The sequence below is a fragment of the Sciurus vulgaris genome, assembly GCF_902686455.1.
Source record: "Sciurus vulgaris genome assembly, chromosome: 2".
Taxonomy (NCBI): domain Eukaryota; kingdom Metazoa; phylum Chordata; class Mammalia; order Rodentia; family Sciuridae; genus Sciurus; species Sciurus vulgaris.
This window is the reverse complement of record NC_136462.1, coordinates 179,255,994-179,278,639: the sequence shown is the minus strand read 5'-3', so window position 1 is coordinate 179,278,639 and position 22,646 is coordinate 179,255,994. Positions and strand designations below refer to the sequence as shown.

The 22,646-nt window shown below is 56.8% G+C and overlaps 1 protein-coding gene across 3 annotated transcripts in view; it reads left to right on the top strand.

The window, feature by feature from the left end:
• NOL4L (nucleolar protein 4 like) overlaps positions 1-22,646 on the top strand; it is a 384,060-nt gene that overhangs the window by 34,204 nt on the left and 327,210 nt on the right. For all 3 annotated transcript variants that reach the window (XR_013761981.1, XM_079128163.1, XM_079128164.1), the window contains exons 2-3: positions 11,074-11,229; positions 16,827-16,938. Coding sequence is in view for 2 of the 3 variants with exons in the window: in XM_079128163.1 (XP_078984289.1) it covers positions 11,074-11,229; positions 16,827-16,938 (268 nt within the window). In the remaining variant the exon portion in view is untranslated. The remainder of the gene's footprint in view (positions 1-11,073; positions 11,230-16,826; positions 16,939-22,646) is intronic.

The window sequence follows — 22,646 nt, the reverse complement described above, 5'->3', positions numbered from 1 at the left end:
TTTTGGGTGGCAGGAAGTTGGATTCAGCTCATATCAGCCCTGGCCAAGGGGCTGGAGAGCAGTTATCTGGGGTTAAACAGAGCTACCAAGGAGTGGTCCCCAACACTCCAGGCCCGATGGAGTTGACACAGCCACCGCTCCTGGATATTTGGGATGGTGGGTGGGCGTTGTAAAGAGCTGCTACCTATCAAATGCCCTTGGGCCACAAGACTCAGACAGTCCATCATCCACTTCTCATTACCCTCATTTAGCCAATGTGCAGATGAGACTCTAATAGGCAGTGACTTGTCCAAGGTCACCAAGACACATGGAGAGAGACTGCAAGAAATCCACAACTGTATAGAGACAGGGAAAACAGGACAGAGAGGCCAAGAGAGGAAGAGAGAAGAGAACAGGACAGAGGTGGAGGTCAAATGCAGAGTAATGAGACTTGTGGGGACATGTGTGGACCTCACAGCTGACCTTGAGGTCTTGAACCCATTTCCCAGATGTGGGCAGGGAGTGCAGCCCAGAAAGCCTCACTCACTGGCTGAGCCAAGCCTGGAATCTAGGTCTTATTTCAAAGCCTGGGCTCTTTCAGGCCATGTGCCTGTGCCCAGCTTCTAGGGAAGGGAAGTGGGATGTCCTGTCCCATGAGCTGTTTGCCTGGGTGCTCTGTTGAGTAATTCACCCAAGTGGCCAGTGGAGAGCTGGGGTCAAACCTGGCAGGGCAGCGACAGAACTCTTGGGCCTAACTATGCAACAGAGCGTGCCCAGCACTGCCAGAGCAGGCAGACAATGCCAGGGCCCTGCCCTCAGGCTGGGACCCAAAAGGCCCAGCCACTCGGATGGAGTCCCACAGCTGGAGGAAACTGTCTCCCAAGGCCCGGGCCCAGACACCCTGTGCCCCCACCCTGGAAACCCCTGGGGAGTGGGCTTGGTGCTGCCCTTGTCCCCCAAAGCAGCAGTGAGCGGCTGCCTGGCTGAGCTCCGGATCCGAAGCCCAGTTTGCATGTCGTTTGCACATTAGTCAGCGCATGTCAGAAGGTACGAACATCTCCCTTTCCGGGAGAGGGCTGCCTGCCGAGCCCCCCTGCCCTCCTCCAGACAGCAAAAATGCCAGCCGGCTAGACAGGAGCTACGCCCTGGCCTCTGACAGCACCCGCCTGCCGCCACCTCCCCCATTCCCTCCTCGAGCCAAATTTAGGCTGCTCTGCTACTGAGAGATGGGGAGAGCGGAGGCAGGAAACGGTGAGGTTGGTGGCAGCCCAGCCTTGGCCCATGCAGGGTGGGGCAGCCCCAGGGGTGCCCCTGTCCCTAAAGCCTGGGCCCAGCCTCCTCACACCCCTCCTCCCACTGGAATTCTGCTGGGTCGCAGAATGGTTGGGTTCTCAGCTGCAGCCCAGGGTACTGGCTACCCTGGCCATGGGGGAGGAGGGAGGGAGAGAGAAAGAGAGAGAGAAAGAGAGAGGGAGGGAGGAAGGAGGTCATGGCCGGGGCAGTGGGGAAGGGATCAGATAGCCTCCTCCTGCCCCAGACACCCGCCGCCACTGGGGACACAGAGCCGGCTCTGCCTCTCTGCACTTCCTGCCCCTCCTTGGTGTGCTCCCCCCATTGATTGTGGGGTGGGATGTAGGGGGCACAACTGGGCCTAAGGAGACTGAATTCTCCCCAGAGGCTTTACCAGGCCATCTCCCCAGCTTCTTGTTTTGGCAGTCTTGGTTTTCCTATCCAGGAAATGGAGAGGCTGGCAGATAAGAATTACTAGCATATACCTGTGCTGAGAGCAAGGGTTGCTGGGAGACAGGACAGAAATTAGGGACCTGGCTATGGCTTTAGGGCTAGAGACTTCTTCGCTTTCTCAGGTATGGCTAGGAAAGGTGGCTCCTGTCCTAACTATGCTGGGACAGGACCTGGGCGGGCTGAACAGTGGAAAGAAGCCTGGTCTTCGACCACCAGGAATCCAGGGGTGGGTTAACAGCCCAGCAGCTGGGAGCACGGATCCTGGGGTCTGACTTCCTGGGTTTGAGCCCCAGCCCTGCACCCTGAACCTTCCTGACTGGACCAGTCGCTCCAGCCTTCTGTGCCTCCGTTTCTGCACCCGTAAAACGGGGCTAATAAATCTCCCGGGGCTGCTGAGAAAGTGAAAAGAGGCAGTGAATACTTGGCACTCAGTAGGTGCCCCATGACGCCAGCCACCAGTGTGATTGTTTTGTCCCCGGAGCGGGTTGGGAGGCCCTGAGCTATAACGGATGTGGATACGATGGGGAGGTGCTGCAGCTTGGTGGTTAAATGGGCATCGGGATGGGGGTTCAAGTCTGCATGACCCTGGGCAAACCGCCACACCCCGCTGCGCCTTGGGCGGGGAGCAGCCGAGGCGCCTACCGCAGAGGGTCTGTGAGGATTACACGAGATCAGGCTTGGCACAGCGCCTGGCACATAGCGGGCGCTCCCTGAAGGAGAGCTGGCAAGATCGAATGGTACCGCCCCGCACAAAGGACAGGTGGGCAGCGTCCCGGGAGGGCGGAGCAGGGCAGGTGCGCCTGCAGCGGGGAGGCGGGGCCGGGAGCGGGAACGCGAGAGCGGGCAGGCGCGCGCGCAGCAGGTGCGCGTGAGGTGGGCGGGGCCCCGCGCGGGCGGGGTCTCCAGGTGAGCGGGCGCGCCCCGGGAGGCCGGAGCCCGGGAGGCGCGCCGCCGCGGCCCGCCGCCGCAAAGCGTCCCTGTGTCTTTAACGCCCTCCTCCCTGCGTCCCCCCGCCCGCTTTGTGCGTCCCCCCTAGCCGGGCTGCAGCCGCGGAGCCGTCCCCCCTGCACTGACAGCTGGTATCTAATTACTGTGTGAGAATGGAAAGTCAGGCTGTCCCAGCTCCGGGGAGAGGGGATTAACGTCTCCTGCAGAATACACTTCCTCTGGTGGGTTGCCATGGTTACTCTCATTACCTGCCTGCCCGCGAGGAGCCCGCGCGAGTCGCTCCAGCAGGCCCTCCGAACCCGGGCCGGCGCGCGCGCGCGCGCCTCTCTGCCCCTCCCCGTCGGGGCGCACGCGCGTGCGCCGTGGAGGGAGCGCGAGCAGCCTCGCCCCCGCCCCGCCCCCCGCCCGAGCAGCTGTCAGCGGCGCGCGCGGCCCGGCCGGCCCCAGCGCGCGCTGTCAACAGTCATTAGCGCGCGGGCCGCGCCCCTCCCCCTCCCCTCCTCTTCCCCCAGCCCCGCCCGGGCGGGGCCCGCACCTGGGGCCCCCGCTCGTTAGCGCACCCGGGCCGCCCTCCTTGGCCCCGGGGGACCCGCCCGCGGGGCCTATCAGGCTCGGGGCCGCCCCCTTCCGCCTAGAACCTCTTCTTCGGCGATCCGGACTCCCGTCCTAGACTGTGACGCCTGGGGAAAGAGGGTCCCCAGAGTCTTGGAGAGCGCCCCTCCTCAGTGGTGGTGACAGCGGTCGTTTATGGGCGTCCTGCCGAGGGCGGGTGTATCCGTGCATCATTTGGGTTCCCATAGCCATCCCGTGAGGTGGAAAGCCATTGTGCATGTGGTGTCAACTCGCACAGGAAGGAATTGAGGCCCACCAGGACCCCTTCCTTGCTTGAGGTTGGGGCCGGATTGTCAGCAGGCCTGTTACTTCATCTCTAGGGCAGCTTCCTGCCCAGGCCAAAATCCTGCAGCCAGGCTGTGACCGCGGCTTGTCAAGCAAGGGAGGCTGGGGAGGACCTGCCTTCCACCCCGTCCATCCCATCCCGGTCATTGTTATCAGGATTTGCATTGCCCCAGCTCCTCTCCTTCCCGCAGGGGACAGTTTGGCACCCGTTTCCATGCCCCCACACACCCTTTTAAGACGGCCCAGAGTTAACAAGGAAGGAAGGAAGGAAGGGAGAGAGAAAGAGAAGAAAACAAACTATTTGGAGCTGCCCGAAGGATATGGCATCCCTTGAAGGTAGTGCTGTTGTTTGGGGGCTGATCCCAACCACCTTTCCCTGTGGCCCAGGGTGAGCATTTCAGTCCCGGCTCCATCTGAAAGAAGATGGAGGTTCAGCGAAGCAGAAAGGAGGTCTTGGAATATGTGAGGCTGTTCCAGATGGCAGGTGCGACTCTGGTGGCAGCAGCTCTGCACTAACAGTTGGAGATTGAGCACAAGGTGGAGAAGAGGCAGGTGCTTCGCCGAGTCCTCAGTGCCTGGTTTGTGTGTTTGTTTATTTATGGGGAGGGTCTCATCCCTCTGCCCCGTCCTGCCTGGCCTGCAGAGCTCATTGAAACCGTGGATCACAAACTTGCAGTGTGAACCCTCAGTTTGGAATTTTCATTGGTGTGGATTTTTGTTGTTGGTTGGTTGGGGTCTTTTTGTTTGTTTTTCTATTTGTTTTGTTTCCAGTCCCCAGTAGGTAGTATTCACAACGAAGAGAAATTAAAATACTGTCATGGTTCTCTTTAAGTAATCCCTCCCTCAATCATCTGATTGCCCTTCACAAATCATGACCCGCTTCTCTAGGGGACGCGGGAGAAAATTTCTGGATGTTCAGGTGATGCTCTCCATTCTACTTTCCTTGCAATTCTCTCGGCTTCGTGTGGTTTTAAAATTTCCTCTCCACCTCTTTCCTGTTCCTCTGGGCCCCTTCGCAGGGGCCAACTCCTCCCGCTAGGGCTTCTTCCAGTCCTGCCTTGGAGTTGGAATGAGCCTTTGTAGGAAACTCCCCAAAACTTCCCAAACCCCAGACCCAGCTGAATTCATTCAGTCAGCAGGGTTTGGGGGCCAGGAAGAAGAGCCAGTTTGCAGAGGGTGGGAGGGCATGCTGATAGCACGCACAGTCCCTTGGCCTGCAATCTCGGCCACTTTGGGGCTGGCCTGGATGGGATGGAGCAGCATCCCAGTCGCCTGTGCAATCAACCCCCTGAAGTCCCAGCTCCCAAACAATCGGTGGCCAAAGGTTTGTTTCCCCTGGGGGGGGGGGCTCTGCCTACTGATTTTGTCCTCTAATGGCAATCGTGTTGATTCCCATGCCTTGTCAAGAGCTAGATCTGAAATGCGCCAAGAGGGCATATCCTAAGGACTTTCTCTGTGGTTTCTTCCTCTGCCATAGGAGGACCCCAGTTGAGAAATATCCCCCCTAGTTAGCGACATTCTCTCAACATGGTCTTGTTGTCGCTGGAAGGCATACTCGGCTAATACAGTGATGGTGGTGCACTAAACGGCACCCCAGTGGCCTAAAATGGTGATCCCACCTTGATAAGTATGTAACTTATTACCAGCAAGTGACTTCGAAGTTCCGAGGGGGGAATGATAGAATTGCAGTCCATTAGAAATTGGACTGCTCTTGCCATCAAGGGCAGGGGTCCATTTAATTGGCTTCTGTGGGGAGACAGGCAAGATTCCATCAGACTCGGGAGCTTACCTGAGGGATGACTCCCAACATCATGAGCCCCTGGCAGGAGCCTGTCTAATAGCTTGGTAAGACATGCCGATCCCCCTCATTGGTCTGCAGCCCTGGACATAGCAAGCCTTTCGTGCTGAGCATTCAGATCGTTTGAGGAAACTGAGGAAGTCAGAAAAGACCTGTCAAGGGATGAACTTCTTAAGTATTAATTAACTTTGCCATGGGGGGGGGATCCAATGTCAGGATGGGGAACAGTGGCAGGGGGCGGGGGTGCCTGCCCCTTCTTCTGTAATCCACATTAAGTCTCTGGGCAGATGTCTTGAATTTATACTAATGTTGCCCAATAAGATTCTTTTGTTCCTACTATTAGGAAAATTGGCCTTCACTAGAGATGAAAATTTTAATGTATTAGGCCTGGAAGCACAGAGCATGTCTATATTTAATGAACCAGTACCAGTTCCCTACCAGTTACCTCCCTGTCTCAGTCAGAGACATTTTAATCTGTTCTCAAATCTCTGGCATCAGAATCACCTGGAGGGCCCATTAAAACCCCCAGAGCTGGGCACAGTGGCACTCATCAGTAATCCCAGCTACTCAGGAGGCTGAGGGAAGGATCCCAAGTTTGAAGCTGACCCAGGCAACTTAGCCCCTGTCTCAAAATTAAAAACAAAAGGGGTTCGAGTATACCTCAGTAGTAGAGCACTCTGTACCAGGAAGGCATGCAGGGTAGGGAGAGACAGAGCATCAGATTTGGTAGGTTTGAGGTAGAACCTGAAAATCTGAATTTTTAACAAGCCTCTGCTTGTCTAGGGCCCAGACTTTGAGGGCCACTGTTCCAAGTATTTTGATATATCAGCAATAATTAGACGGTTGATGATTTCCTCAATGACTTGCAACTATCTTTAGTTTAAGAACTGAACTTTGAGGGAGTTGGCGATGTCTGAATAAGTTAATGTGCCATCCATTTTAAAACAATCGGGAGGTCTGGTTTTGTTGGCCAGGGTCTAGCCAGCTGTTTGGGGGCTGGGTGGTTGGAATGGAGGGAGTATGTTACCATGGCAGTGCTCGTCCCCACAGAGGGAGACCCCAGGGGCTGGTCCTGCACAGGTGACTGTGTTTATCATGGCTCTCCTGAACACGAGGTGCTAGGGGTACCTTTCCGTCACTCCTGTTGAGCATTTCCAGGAAGCTGGGATAGTCAGAAGACTCCAGGTCCCCTCTTGATCCAGCCCCATAAGTAAAAGGAAGTTGTTCTGTCAATCCAGTGTGCATCTTGCTCAGAACAATAGATTTGATGAAGCTAATTTGGGTACAAGGCAGAAGTGAGTTGGCAGGGACATCCCGAGGCTGTGGAAGGTGCTTTCTGCTCCCTTAATTAGTGGCCCTTGCCTTGGAGCCCTGTCTGCGTTTCCAGCTAGGGACGCATGCACCTCCTGCAGCCTTCTGCATGCAGGTTATTACCTCTGTGGATGCGGGGCACAGCAGCGACGGCCGTGCATGTGACTGCTGTCAAAGCCTTTGTTACCGTCTTCCCAGGGTTCTCCTTGAAGGCCACACAGATGTCCCAGTGTTCTTCCCTTAGGGTGTTGCACACATGGAGTCCAGGTGGCCACAGCTCACCAGAGGACGGTCCAAGGTGTGGCTCTGCAGACCTGGTGTGTTTTGCATTATGGTTGCTACAGGCCCTCTCCTGCGTGTCTCTGCCATAGAGCTAGGCAGATTACAGGACCTAAGTTGGAACATCAGGGAAAATAGCAATCAATTTTTAAAGAGGGAGCTACTGCTGATAATTGCTACCCTGAAGAGTTCCTCTTGGATGATGTTATGGTCATACTGGACTAGGTGCAAATCCGCGGCTTACCGAGTCTGCCTGGGAATGGGGATGGGAGGCTGGGACGGAGACGGGCCAGCACTGGGCAGTGCATTTCACTATTTTCCCCGGGCCAGTTAGTTATGCTTCGAGTTTAGGAAAACTTTTTCTAAGTTTGTGGGGCAGTCTATATATTATTTAATAATTAAATAAATGCTTCTCTTCTTTTGATGATTAATACCCCAGGGGACCCATTTTATAACCTGAGTGTGTCAGAGAAACAGGAGATAAGAGCAGATTCCTATACAGAATATTCAAATTTGGTGGGTCCAAAGGGAAGAGGTGGGCATTCACCAAGTCTGTATGTGCCAAACACCTGACACACGTTCCCCTCGATCTGTGAGACAGCCAATGTTGTCCCATGTTGTAGGTAAGGAAACTGAACTTCAAGAAATAAAGAAGAAAAATGACTCTCCCAGGTCACAGAGCTGGTCAGAGGGTACCTCCACCCTACCTCCCTGAAACATTGTCTCCCCACTGGATTGTTCTTCCTTCCTTCCTACCTGATTACATCCCCTTCTTTTCTCAGAAACATCTGCATTCTGGCCTGAAATAGTTTTAGGAGCAGGGATGTCTGTTTGCTTTAATTAGCTAAACCCATTTTTTTGCCTCTGGATTCAGATTATCAAAATGTGAAAACTTCCCCTTGATACTTTTTGAAAAATTAACGTTTTTAAAAATGAAAGTTTTACAGACATACTGTTTGTACGTATTCTGTTTAATGGCTTTTTATAAACTCAACACACCTTTATAACTGAATAACCACACCCACATTAAGAAATAGAAACCTGGTTGTATTTGTTTGTTTGTTTGTTTTGGTTCCAGGAATTGAACCCAGGGTGCTTAACCACTGAGCCACATACCTAGCCCTTTTTATTTTTTATTTTGAGGCAGAATCTCACTAAGTTACTTGAAGCCTCACCAAGTTGCTGAGGCAGTCCTTGAACTTGTGATCCTCCTGCCTTAGCTTCCAGAACTGCTGGATTACAGGCATTCACCACCATGCCTGGTCAGTTGTATTCATTCTTTTTTTTTTTAATTAATTAATTAATTATTTTTTTATTTTTACAGACTGCATTTCAATTCATTGTAACTTTTTTTTAAATATATATTTTTTAGTTGTAGATGGACACGATACCTTTATTCTTATTTATTTATTTTTATGTGGTGCTGAGGATCAAAGCTAGTGCCTCACACATGCTAGGCAAGTGCTCTACCACTGAGCCACAACCCCAGCCCCCAGTTGTATTCATTCTTAAAGTTCATTTGTTTGTTTTTGCCAATATGAACCTCTGGTTAGAATTATAACTGCCAGGTGCAGTGGTGCACATCTGTAATCCCAGTGGCTCTGGGGGCTGAGGCAGGAGGATCACAGGTTCCAGGCCAGCCTCAGCAATTAGTGAGACCCTGTCTCAAAAAGGGCTAGGGATGTGGCTCAGTGGTAAAGGGCCCCTGGGTTGAAATCCCCAATACATAATATTTGTCTCTTCCCCATTCTGTCATGAGAATATTTGAAGATCCACAAAGTGCTAGGCAGTTTCAAGTTAGCTAACCAGCAAGCTTGTCATTGATGAGCCCTCACAGATGGCTTAGGACTTCAGAGGGAATGAGATAGCCCAAGAAAGAGGTAAAAGTGATGCCTCGTTTAAAACAGAAAAGTCACAGAATTTTATAGCTTATCTCATTTCGTAAGAGAAGCACCGAGAAGTTTGCCCAGTCCCAGAGCAAAGATGACCAGCAGACAGCTTTCCTGCACGCATGCACACATGCACATACACACATGCACACATGCACACATGCACACCTGCTATCTGGAAAGTCCCCACTGAAGTGGGTTCTGACCAGGAAGGAAACCATTGGCAAGAAGGCCTGTGCAGGGCTGGGAGGGTCACCACCCAGTGTCACCAGGCAGGGATGCTGCCTACTAGCTCTAGTTTGGGTGCTTCATACCCCAGATGTCCAGATGCCTTCCTCCCCCATCTGTTTGCGCTTCAAGCAGGTAGTGGTGAAGAAGCAGCCTGCTTGCACATCATGGCACCTTGAAGGCGCTGGGTAGAACCAAAGCTGGCCTGTGGCCAGGAGGCACTGTGAGTACCACGAGCCAGCAGCCAGTGTTCCATGTGGACTACAGAGTCTGAGATCCTAAACCATCTCTACCATTTCCCTGCTTCTGACCTGCAGGCAGGATTTGACCCTCAACAACCTCCCAGGGTTGTGACAATGTTCAGCTTTGTCACACCTGAGGGAACTTGGCCAGCTGCAAAGCACTTCTTAATAATGGTGTCTGTGGAGTGGCCCCCATGTGCCAGGCTCTGTACTAAGTGGCACACATGCATCTCATGTATTCCTCACCGAAGCTCCTGGGAAAGGGGCTTCTTTATCCCTATTATAAAACAGAAGGACCTGCGGACCAGAGAAGCAAGGTAACTGCTCAGGTCACGCAGCCGTTTAAGTGATGAGGCAGAGTGTGTCTAAGCCACCCTACCCAAGCTGGGTGCAGTGGCATATGCCTGTAATCCCAGCAACTTGGGAGACTGAGGCAGAAGGATCACAAGTTCAAGGCCAACCGCAGCAACTTTTTGAGACCCTAAGCAACTTAGACCCTGTCTCAAAATTAAAAATAATAATAAAAAGGGCTGTAGATGTGGCTCAGTGGTAAAGCACCCCTGGGTTCAATCCCCAGAACTAAAAATAATAATAATAATAGTAATTAAACTTCCCTGCCAAGATGCCACTCATTGAGTAGTTATTTACTGAGGGCCTACTGTGTGTCAGATACAGTTTGAAGGGCTGGAGAGACAGCTGTAAGTGAACAGACAGCTGTCTTTGAGTCTGGGGTCTCTGGGGAAGACTAACTTGGAGATGTGTTTTGGCACTTTCAGAGAAGTCTGCCTCCTTTGTCCCCAGTCCGCTCTGCACTGCTTGCTCTTGACCTCTGAAGCCTCCTAAGGCCCTCCCAGACTCCCTGTAAGGGGAAGTGACAGCTGAAAGCCTGGTGTCCCTGGATCTGTGTTCGTCCCATGCTCTGTGGATGGGGAGCTGCATCCTGGCAGCCCTGGCCTCGCCCAGCCACATGCCCTGGAGTGTCCCCGCAGCCTCCTCCTCTGCGGGCAGGGGAGGGCAGGCCGGCCAGCCCAGCAGCTGCTTGCTGCAGAGGACCCGTCTTGATCCTGACACACCTTGTCAGGGCCCGCTGACAGCACTCATGCCAGCCTGATGAGAGGCCCACAGCCCACAGCCACCGTGCCCACAGCCTGCCACCTCCACGCGGCCCTGTGCATGGTGTTCTGTGGATCTCCACACACAAAGAGCCCGGGTGCTGTGGCTGGTGCTCAGCTGTGGCGGGAGGGTGACAGGCAGTGGTGAAAAGCTTTTCAGCAAGGCCAGGGTGGAGGCAGGAGCCACCCAGGTGATGGGAGCTGGTCTCCTGGGGCCCCAGCCCAGGACCACAGTGAAAGGTTACTGCTAATTGGCGAGCTCCTGATGGGGCCGCATCTATTTAGCACTCCCCCTCCCCAGAGACTCCCAGGATGGTCTTGGCACAGCGTGTGATTTGAGAGCTCCCCGCCCCGAGTCTGGCACAATCTGTCTGAAATCATGAACATGGAGCCTCTTGGCTTCTCAATTTGTATTTTCCCTGCCGTGGTTCTCTGCCCATTGTTGCTGGTGGGTTTGGTAGCAGCAGCCCCTCCCGAGCCCTCTCGGCAGGCTCCCTCCCGTCCCAGGCCCTGCCCAGGGAGAGAGGCAGTGCCAGCCTGGTTGGGGAGCAGCACCACCCCTGGCCCGACCCCTGGCCCAGCCTCAGGGCTCAGCTCTCACCCACCATCAGCCCTGACACTAACACGGCTTGTCCACCCTGTCGCAGGGGGCAGATGGCCTGTCGGAGCCCGAGGGCATCTCTCTGAAGCGGGTCGCTGTGGTGGAAGATTTCTTTGACATCATCTACTCGATGCATGTGGAGAGCTCGGCGGAGCCAGGCAAAGCCCCCAAGCACGCTGGGCAGAAGAAAACCTACCGTGCGGTGAGATTCCTGTCCCTGCCTCCGCGGGCGGCCCCAGGCCTTGGCAGGAGGCCACGGGCTCCGCACATGTCGGGCGGGGGCGGGGCGGGCAGCTGAGGCGTGATGAAATGGCCTTTGGGGACCCAGGGGGGCACAGGGCAAGGACATGGCAGCCAGAATGGCTCACAGGGCGAGGGGGCGGGTTCTGTGGTCTGAGCACAAAGGAGAAGCAGGTTGAGGGAGTGAGAGGGAGGGAAGGAGGGACAGGCAGGGAGGAAGCCCTCCTCTTCCTGGTTTCCACTGAGCCCGCCCCAGCCTCTTGCAGCCTGCCGGGGTGGGGGCAGGTAGTTAGAAGCCTCCGTGGCTGGCCTGCACCGTGTGCCTGTCCAGTGTGACATTATCCAGTCCCCCCACAACGCTGCCCAGCCAGTACTGGGAGTTTCCCTGGGGAAGTCTGAGGACCTGCTGCTCACTGTACAGGAGGTCACAGTTGGATCTAGGGTGGGGAGGCTGAGGGCACAGGCAAGACACACCAAAGCAGATGCAGCTCCAAGGCCAGCTTTGAGGAAGCAAAACCCCTGTCCCCGGGCCATTCGGCAGAGGCTGCCAGCCCCAGCACTCAGTGCCAAGCCTGTGGGCTTCAGGGAGAAGGTGGCTTGTCACCTGGCCTTCTAAGTAGAGCTGGCAACGCAGGGTGGGAAACAGCACAGATGGGGGAGGGTTAGACAAGGGGACCGTGGCTAGAGCAGAGGACCCAACTCTGCCCTGCAGGAGGGGCCTGCTATGTTGGATCCCATGTCCCCGGGGGACCCTCACAGCCAAGCCTGTCACCAGGGCTTGTGCCACCCCAGGCCCTTGAAGCCAAGCTCCTCATGCTCCTTCAGCCCACAGCAGAACTGTGGTCAGAGAACTGAGGCCGCTCAGCACTGGAGTGGCAGTCGCCTCCCGCGCTCCATGCCGACCTTGACTGCTAGAGATGTGCCTGTGTGGCCGGCTGCCCGCCTAAGGCAGCCGTGAGGCCCCAAGGTCTCTGTGTGGACAACTTGGACGCCGGCAGAGGCGGCCTAAATAAATCTGTGATTTCCCCACGTGGCCTGATTTTTAGAGAGCAGCAATCTGGTCGTCCTCGTCTTCAGAGGAAGGCCTTGGCCTGCGGTGGGTATTGGGGGACAGACCCCTGTGCCGAAGGCTTCAGAGAGGTGGGGCCTGGCCGGGGAAAGTGGGAGTTGGCCATCATCTCCTGGCCTGCGCCTCCGTGTGTGCGTCAGGGCGTGGCTAGGGAGGGGTCCCAGGCGCTCCCTCCAGAGGGCCCTAGAAGCAGGGCGGGGCCCACTGGGGTGGGCGCCAGCCCTTGTCTTGGGGAGACCTAGCTCCTTGTCCCAGTGCCACCTCTACCATTTGGGCCCTGGGCGCATCAGGCTCTGCACGCAGCACTCCTGCGCCCGCCTCGCTGGCTTCAGGTGCAAGAGCGTCATGTGTAAAGCCCATGCTGCCATCGGCCCCATGTTATGATGAGGAAACTGTGCCCGGAGATCGCCACCTAGCAAGGTCATTCAGCTGACCCCAGAGCCCTTGCCCTACCAGTCCTCACCCTGCCCCTCTGCCAACCCCTCAGGGCCGCTTGCTGTGGTCTACGCAGATGGGCCCCCAGACTGGGTGCTTCCCTGGCCCTCTCAGTAGCCAGCACCAGGCCTCTCCCACATCCTGGGCCTGTGGCCTCCATGCTGTGGAGAGGGCAAGGCGGGGCTGGCCCTGTCAGTGCCGTGTCCCTGGGCCAAGCGGACATCTAGCCCTTTGCTCTGCTCCTCCTAGCTTCTCGTCCATATGCCTGCCGCGTGCCCCACTTCCCGCTGCCCAGCCTGGAGCTGGCACATGACTGGCATGGAGCCAGCTGGGCTGCACACAGAGCTGGAATTTCAGCAGCAGGGCCAAGGCTGAGCTGAGCAGGCCAGGCCTCCTGCAGCGGGTGTGAGGCCGAGGAGCCTGTCGCGCCTCCCTTTTCCCCGTTTGCCTCCTCGCCCTCCCCCCTCCCCATCTGTCATCCTTCTCATGCCATCCTGTTTCTTTTTGGGGGGCAGGGGTGGTGCCTAGATGCTTTTGTCCCCTCTTTTCATTTGTTCCCGTCTTCCTCCACACGAGCCCAGCTCTTCAGCCATGCTCTGCAAACACAAGGACCCCACCCCATCCGTGTCTGTGGAAAGAGCCCCTGAGGAAACCCCATGCTAATGGCTGCAGAGAGGCACAGCCTGGCACCACAGGGTTTGTGTCAAGCTCTTGGCTAAGGAGCCTTTGGATCTGTCCCCAGGTCTTCTGCCAAAGCTGCATCCTAGGACTGCCTCACTGTCTCTAGAGCACAGTGGGCTTTTCAGATTCCCTCAGGCCTGGGGCATCTGTAGGGGTCAGAGGACTGGTAGGGAGATGGGAAGACCTTCAGGGTGCTAAAGGTGGCCAGTTCTTAAGTGGGAAAAGGACTTCCCAGCATCTACCACTGTCTAGCAGTGGATCAGAGCTCAGTGGTGATGAGCTCGAGGCTGGGGGTATTTGAGCCAAGGGTGTGTGGCCAGTTGCAGCCAGTGGGCAGGCAGAAGCCCTACCGAAGCCTCTCATGCAGGGCGACTCCAGGGTCCCAGGGTCCCAGGGGGTCTTACAGTGCCAAGTCTGGGGAAGGTGCAGATAGTTCTACCAAGGCCCCTGAACTCTCATAGGAGACTAGTTCTTTTTCCAAGGGGCTTTCCTGCTTTTCTGGTCTCTGCACCTATCTGGGCTGCTTCCTCTTGCTCCCCCAGGGTTCTGGGAAGCCAGATCGGGTTCCAGAGCCCAGATCCTGATCTGGCTGCCTGGCTACTTTGGAGTTGGGGCCAGATGTGGTCAGCAGCTGCTCTAGGCCCACCACGTGCTAATCCACCCGCAGGGCAGAAGGAGGATCTGTAAAGTGGTGCAAATCCCCCCAATTGGCCTAGTCTGTCTTTGTCGGTCTCTGAGTTGGGGAGTGAAAACGGGGCTGTGCAAGTCAGCGACTCTGCAAATAGCTCCTGCTCTCCCTGCCAGCAACATCTCTTTCGACGTCTCGGTTTTTACCACTAAGAAAGATGGAAAAGGCAAATTCACACATGCATCCCAGTGTCCAGGCAGGGGGCCCAGGAGCAAGGCATCGGGCAGCCCGGGGGCAGCCAGGGAAGCCAGCTGGCGACAGGGCCCAGGAGCTTCCCTCCCTCAGTGCGGCGGCTCCGTCTTTATCTGTTTCATGCTGTGGGCTTCAGCACGGGAGTCTATTTCTAGAACAGGGTCTGTAGCTCTGAAACCATCTGAAAACCACCATCCTATTGGCAAGAGCCTCTGTGAGGATTGTCCTTCTGGTTTCAACTTGTCCTATGGCCCAGGGCAGCCATGCACTTCACAGAAATAGAAGTCCCATTGCTGGTCCCAGACGTGCCAGGGGGGTGAACCAAAGATGTCTGCAAAAGTGAGGCAATGGGGTCCTGCACGGGTGCCCACAGCAGCAGAGCGCGTGGCTGCTCTCTGCACCTTCCCGACTCCCCCAGGAAGGGAGGGGGCCGCAGAGATGCCACTGGGCCCTCAGAGGGCCCTGAGGCCTTGTCACCTCTTTTAGCCCTCTGTGGGACCAGAGACAGAAGTTGTGTGCCCATGCCCCCACCCCAAGGCACACCTACCAGCCTTGGTCCACTGCTGGGGTCCTTCCAGGAGAGCTGTAGCCACTGCTCCACCCCTAGAGAGGGAATCCTTCCTGTGCCCTCAGTGGGCTATGTGGTGACAGGAGTCCCTGCCTACCCTGGACACAGCCCTCAGCAGCACAGCCAGATCAGGGTGCCCTCCTCAGGCCTGGAGAAAGGTCTCTGCCTGGTGGCAGCTGAGCCAGCAGGACTCCACGGAGTCAGGACGGGCTGCTGCTCTGACAGGAACCCCGCCCTCCCCATCCCCGCCAGCTGTGCCAGTGTCCGTCCCCATGTCCTCCACTTAGATCTTCTGAGGTCTGACCTGGGGTGCCATGTCAGAAGAGTCCTGGGGGTCGGCTGTTGACCAGAGTCAGCTGCAGTCCTCCGCGTGCCCAGCATGCGCCCTGCCCTCACCGGGTTGCTCCTGCAGCCATCCGCCCATTCGCTGAGCAGGTGCGAGAGGAAGGAGCCTCCAGCCCCCGAGGCTTCCAGCAGCGCCAGGCTAAGAATGAAGACATCCATGTGCCTGGCAGAAAAGGCACCTCTGGGCCCTGGCACCCAGGAGGACTGGCCACACATCAGACCGTGGCTTTCCATCCACTGACTGTAGTTGGAGACACTGGGGTTTGCCCTTGTCCCTGACCTCCAGAGAAAGGCAATCAGACAGGGAATTTGGAAGGGAGATAACTCATCAAGGAGCCTGCCTGCTCCGCGGAGCATCAAATCAGCTGAGAAATAACAATCGTGTCACCAAAATTAACTCGCACTTGCAGCTGGCAGGAGTGGCCCTGGAACTCCGCAGGCTGGCTGAGCTGAGGTCCTCCAAGAGGGCTGTCCAAGACTGGGCACCCCTGCCTTTTACATCCCGTCCCCCTGCCCCACCCGCCGTCCACCTCCTGGCCATGAGGAAGGTGGAGCAGGGCCTGGGCGTGTCCCTGTGGGAGCAGGCTATGTGCGGTCTGCAGCAGAGGCAGGCCAGCGCTGTCCAGGGCAGCCCCCACACCCTCCGCCAACTTTCCCATCTGGGCCGCCGGGAGGCCAGGAATGCTTGGGTGATGCTGCCCCTTAGTGGAGAGGAGAGGGAGGAACCAGCCAGCAGGCAGCCTGTGTGAACACCAGCCAGCAGGCAGCCTCACCCAGGGAACAGGGAAGCCTCACCCAGGGAACAGGGAACCGGGGTGGCGGGGCAGCCAAAGCAGGGCAGGGGTTCCCAAAACCTGGAGTAAGAAGGGCAGCTTCAGGTCTGGACCCACAGCCCTCTCTTCCCCACTCCCACCCTGCCTCTTCTGTCCCTCCGTCCCTGCCTTCCCCCACACATGCCCATCTCCTCCCCGTAGGGTCTTGTGATCTGGAGCATGCCTCTAAAGAGCTGTGTGGCTCTTGGGTGAGTCAGTCACCTCTCTGGGCCTTAGTCACCAGGAGCAGGAGGGTCTCTTAAGAGCCTGTCCAGTTTGAAAAATCTGATGCTCTGGCACCAGCCTTGTCCAACTTTCCCTAAAAGGTTCTTGACCTGTGGATTATCCCCAGAAATTGCTGGCAGAGCCTTGGACTCCCTTCATAAACCCTGAGTCAGTGAATTTATAAGTGGGTCTCAGTTTCTCCCTAAGACGGGGAGTCTTTCCTCCCACCCTGGAGCAACGCTTATCAGCTCACATTTTAGTGGCAGCAATACAATGTTCTGGCAGGGGTATTACTTAGAACACAGGTTAAAGACTAGGTGATGTTTAAAGGCTTTGCTTTTTCAATTTTTAATCTCCTGTTTAAAAACAAATGGTTTTCTGCAAAAGTGCTGCCTCATTTCGTAGCTAAGGATGGAGGACACTGCCACTTGCTCCTACCTTTTCTGGCAGGGGCTTCAGCACCTGAAACCAAAGCACCCCTTGGTGTTCCGGGGGCCAGGTCACCCCGTGGACCTACGTAACACGCAAACTCCTTCCTCCCCAGATCGCAGAGACCTATGCCTTCCTCCCAAGAGAGGCTGTGACACGCTTCCTGATGAGCTGCACCGAGTGCCAGAAGCGGATGCACTTTAATTCCAACGGCCTGGAACCCAAAGGTAGGGGAGGTGTGTGTGCCAGAGGGCTCGGGCAGGGCTGTCGGGGGAGCAGACTCTCCCACTGAGGGGCCTGCCCTTTGCTGGCACAAGCAGGAAAGTGCAGGTTCTGCCTTTGTTCCCATTCCTAGAAGCAAGCATCCGACCAAGCCAATGCACCTCTTCCTCCTGTCCCTCAAGGGCCCGGCCCACCCTTCTTCTCCCTCCCAACCAGGTTCTAGTTGGAATGGCACCCTGCCCTATCATTTGTTCGTGTGTGTGTGTGTGGTGCTGGAGGTCAAACCCAGGGCCTTGCACATGCTAGGCAAGTGCTTTACCGCTGGGCCTCCCCACCCTTTTTTAAAAGATTTTGAAACAGGGTCTTGCTAAGTTGCTGAGGCTGGCCTTGAACTTGCCATTCTCCTGCCTCAGCCTCCCTAGTGGCTAGTTTGCAGGTGTGTCCCACCTGCCTAGCACACCTGGTTCCACTCTTGAAGCTCTATCATTCTGGACCCCCAGATCTCACCCTCAGCTCCTTCTGCAGGCGTGCATCATGTGGGTCTGGCCTTCGGCTCTCTGGGGACAGGCACACACCCTTGATATGTGCATCCTCCCACCCTTGACATACAACCCCTGTCAGTAATGGTCCTTCCTAGTGTTTGCCCCATCTCTGGGCACACCTGTGTGGTCTCTGGTCTGTGGGTCCGAGGGGATTGATTAGAATCTAAAATGAGCACAGTGCTTGCAGCCAGCTAGGCTGATCCCTGGGCCAGTGCCCAGGCTCACCTGCTGTCCTGCCCAGTGAGGCCAGAGAGGAGCCCACTCCCATGCCCTCCCACCAGACCCCCAACCTGCAAGGGTCAGTTTGCCTGCAGGTGACTTCACTTCAGTGAGAAGGGCCAGCATCTTTGGTTGACATGGCTGCCTTGGGAAGTGGTGCCCAGGTGGGCTGTTCCCCAGCGCACTGCGCCAGCTCCTGGGCATCAGCCTGCAAATATTGCTGAAGTCTGCGTTATTTTGCCAGAGGGTAGAGACAGAGGGCAGATGAAGGGCAAGCCCTTTATCCGGGTGGGTTCAAGTGGCAGCCACCAAACCTGGGCTGGGGTGAAATCAGCAAGAGCCCACGCAGACCATCAGCGAGGCATCAGGGCGCGGGCATCAGGTGGCATTTCCCCTTATTGTCATCGTCCCTGATGCATATGAGCAGATTCTGACACCAGCTGACTCACCAAATCCAGAGGCTTTGCTGTCCTGGAGGCCACTCGGCCATGGCTGCCTGCTCGGGGCACATCAGACAGCTACTAAGAACCCCATGAGAGCAGGTGCCAGCGCCAGGGCAGGTCGCAGGCCCACGCTGGGTGGTGTGGATCGCAGCTCAGATGCCGCGTGACTTCATTTCTCTGAGCCTCGTTTCTCCTGTGGAATGGAGCCCTCCTTGGAGGGCTGACGAGCACTGTGGTCCCTGCGCCTGGCACAGGGATCTTGCGGGGGCCTGAACTGCGGCCACTACAGCACTCCACGACAAATGATGCTGAGACGCACTCCGGGCCTGGGCCTGGCCCTGGCCGAGCGGCCACAGTGCTGGGGGCCTCCTTGCCTTCCTCCCACCCTGGCAGGGCCTAGACCCCAGGGGCACGTGCCCTGATGGCAACTGCCTGGATCCTGCCCACCCTTCCCTGTCCCCTCCTTTCCTGTCCTGTTTCCATAGCAACTGTGGGAGTGAGACAGAACTGCTAGCCCGGGGGGAGCAAGGCAAGGCCGAGAGGGCTGTGTGTGTGTGGGCTGCCCTGGCGGCTCAGGCCTCCCTCTACCTGCCCCTCTGCTGGCACCCGCCCAGCTCCTCACTGAAGGCCTCCGGGAGCCGTGGGCTTCATTCCCCCTCACCTGGGGACTTCCATGTGGCCAGGAGGGCAGCACTCAGCCCAGCAGCTGCTAGTTTCCTCTCCTGCCACCACTGTGTCCCCACTCTTAGGAAGGGGGAGAGAGGGAGGTAGCGAGCACACCGCACATGGCGAGGAGCTGCCTGGAATATAAACCAGCTCTGCCCTGAGCTTCCTTCCTGGGCTTCTCTGCGGGACAGAGGCAGGGGCCTGCCCATCCTCAGGACAGCCTCTTCTACCCTGGGGAGAGAAGATGCGGCCCGGGAGGGCATGCAGTGGGGTCAGAAAGGCCGTGTGCAGCCCAGTTCCCGCTGTGTCTGGCAGTTGGGGAGCCTCTCTGAGCAGCTCCCGCTCAGAGCAGCCGCTATAGTCCCAGAGTTGTCAGTCCTGGCTTCACAGCCGAGGAGCCCAAGGCACAGGAAGTGCTGGGTGAGACCACCATCCAGTTCCCCAGGGGGTCAAAGGGAGAGGGAGAACCCTTCCATCAGCACAGGGGAAGGAACACCTCCCCTTGGGCCTGTGAGGACGAGCCGCTGACACAGGGCACTGGTACCGGGACGCCAGCTTATTCCCGCCATGCTGCTGTCGCATTGCAGTCCCAGAACCAAGCCTGCCAGCCCCCAGCAAGGCGGAGTCAGCCCTGTGAGGAAGGGCCGGGTCCTGGGCGTTTGGAGGTGTCGGTGGAGGGCCTCAGAGGCGCCCATCCTGGCCTGCTGTCACACTCCCGCCTTCCAGCCACGCCAGACCAGCCTCCCTCCCACCTCCTGCCCCAGCCCCAGGCAGGCCCCGTTCCTGTCCCAGGAAGGTGGGAGGGGAGGGGCGCAGGGGACAGGATGGGAACTTCTGAGGGCTGCTGGGAGATGCCTTGCTTCCTGGCCGCCTGCTAAAAAGGAAGGAAGTGGAGGCCTCCCTGGCTCAGCTTCGTCCCCAGCAGAGAGTGTGGGGCTGGAGGCTGCATGCCCTCCCCCAGCGTCAGGAGCATAAACAAAGGAGGTCCTGGGATGGGAAATTCCAGGGCTTCCCAGCCCTAGGAACCAGCCCCTGCCCACATCCAGGTCATCCAGGCCGCAGGGCAGGCAGAGGAGACCCAGGGTGCCCGCAGTCCAGCCCCTGTGCTGGGGCAGAGGGACCTCTAGGGTGCATTTGTTTCCCCTGACGTGACAGCTTCCTCGGGGAACAAGCTATTCGCTCAGGTGGCCCCCACCTGGCCCTTCCCTGGCCCCTTGTGGCCTGTCCTCTGCGGTTCTTGCACTCACTGCACCCAGAGATCTCCTCATCGATAGGAGGGTGAATACCAGCCCCTCGTGGGCCTCTCGGGAGCATTGAGCCGGAGGAGGGTCTGCATGAAGCACTTGGCAGGGCTCGGAGGCCCTTCGCTGAGGGGTTGAACTTTCAGTTCTCCCCCCGAAGATTTTTGTTTGCTTTGGTACTGGGGCTTGAACCCAGGGGTACTTAACCACTTTTAATCTTGAGATAGGGTCTCACTGAGTTGCTGAGGCTGACCTCAAATGTGGGATCCTCCTTCCTCAGCGGCCTGAGCGCATTGCCCCACTCCCAGGCCCTCTTGGCACTCACTGCTCTGAACCCTAGCGGGCGTGGTCGTGCGCCCTGCTTTCCTCACTCGTTTCTTGAGCCCAGGGGCTGCTCTACACATGGTTTCCTGACTTCCCCTCCTGAAGGCCGCACACCGGTGCTTCTCCAGCAAAGCCCTTTCCATCCTGGTTCACTACCTGGGGGGATGGTCATCACCTTTGGAGTTGACCCTACACCTGAGAGCCCCGTCCCTGGTCTGAACCCCACAAGGCTGGCTGGTGGCTCTCTGCTCCAGGCCCCCATTCTGCACACGCCCTTTCACGCCCTTGCCACTGGCACCCAGAACCTTCCATCATTTCTGGACTCAGCTTCCTCCACTCTGTAGGGAAACTCATGAGATTTACCACCTACTGTTCCACCTGGAGAACACTGGGTCCCGCCTCTATTGAAATGTGTGGTTGGTGGGTCCTCTTGGAGGGTCGGTGGGCTTGGCCTGTGCGAAACCTCCACATCACTGGTTATTGTAAAGGCCTGGAAAACTCGGCCGGGGCCTCCCTGCTTTCAACCTTCCTTGGCCAGAAGGTGTTGAAAACTTCCCAGGGCACTTCCTCCGCCTGACTCACCAGCAGCCTGCTGGGTTCCAGGCTCCCTGACCCTCCCTGGCTCCTGGCTCACCCTCTGCACAGTGGCTCAGGCGTGGCCACCACGCGTGCTGCCTGCAGCAGGGCCCAGCCTGTCCAGCAAGGCCCGAGAAATATCCATTGTCCTTGTTCCTGCTTCCACCCCCACGCACCTTATCCTGGCATTGGTCTCACCTGTGCGTGGGAACTGGGGGCTCCTGATGGCCCCTGCTCCTCGTCCCCACTCACCTCCTCCTGCCAGCGTCCACTCGCCATATCTGGAGCTCATTTGGCGCCCCCACTGCCAAAACACTGCCTGCCTTTCTCCTCTCTGGTGGCCAGCTCTGACCTCCACTGCCAGCTCCACGGTTCATCTCCTCATGCTGAGTGTCCCCTGCCACCCCACAGAACTCTCCTGGAACCACTGCGCACCAGTGCAGTGTCTGGGTGTCAGTGTGGGGTGTCCCAGCTTCCCCAAGACCAGGCGTGGCGCCTTCCTCTCTCTGAGCTCTCCCTGTCCGTCTCCTGGCCCAGACATGCTTCAGCCCTGTGGTGACACTGGAAGGGACAGGCAGGGAAGACTGCTCCTCCCACCACCCAGGAGTGCCACCCTAGCTGTTTCTTTCTTCCCTAAGTCAAATGACATCTGGTTTCATTAACATGGTGCTTTCAGCAGCCCCGGCTTTCAGACAGGACATAGGTGGCCATTGGAAAGACTGCAACTCCTGCTCCTGGGGACCGCGGAGCAGTTGCCGCACCACAGGGCATCGGCGTGGGTGGCCTTTCACAGGCGCCTCACTGGTTAGCAGCTTCTCCCCAGGCAGAGTCATCTTGGAGGAAATGAAACAAGCTGCAATTCTGTCTGAAGATCCATGATCTGCAAATAGGAACCACAGGTCCCTTGGGGGTCACCCTCTCAATATCATCCCTGGAACGTCTGCATCTCACCCAGTTGATTTGGGGGCTCCAGGGCCTAACAGTCCCCTGGAGCCAAGGAAGTCTCACCACATGGCATGGTGAGAGGAAGTGGGGCACAAAACATTCACGACACGGGGCTGCTGAGTGCAGGGCCAGTGTCTCCCTGCCCTGAACCCAAAGGACGTTCTTTAAAAGGGGAGTAGGAGCCAGACTCGGTGGTACAGGCCTGTAATCCTGGCAACTCTGGAGGCTGAGGAAGGAGAATCACAAGTTCAAGGCCAGCCTCGGCAAAAAATTAAAAAGTGCTGAGGATATAATTCAGTGGATTCCCCAGTACAAAAAAAAAAAAAAAAAAAAAAAAAAGGCTGTCTAGGAGCTGAGGCATTTTAAGTCAGTTTCTGAGAAACTCTTCCCTCAAAGAACAAAAGGGAAACACTCTGTGTAAAAGCATAGCCTTGAGAAAGCAAGACAGAGTTCTGCATTTTTATAAAATTTGATAAAAACTGTTAGCCTGCACAGTCACAAAACAGCCCTGGTCCTGGGCAGGGCAGGGTGGTGGGCAGGACTGTCCTGCAGGAGCCTGTGTCAGCAGGGTGGCCACCCTGGCCGGGCAGCGGCTACTCTTTTCCTCCGGGTAATTTTGGCCGGAGTTGCAGACATTTTTCTCTTTTTAAATTGTGGTAAAATAGTTATAAAATGTGCCCCTTTAGTGTTTAATTATACTGTTTTAAAGACATTGCTTATGCTCACACTATTGAGCAACCAGCACAGCTACACGTCA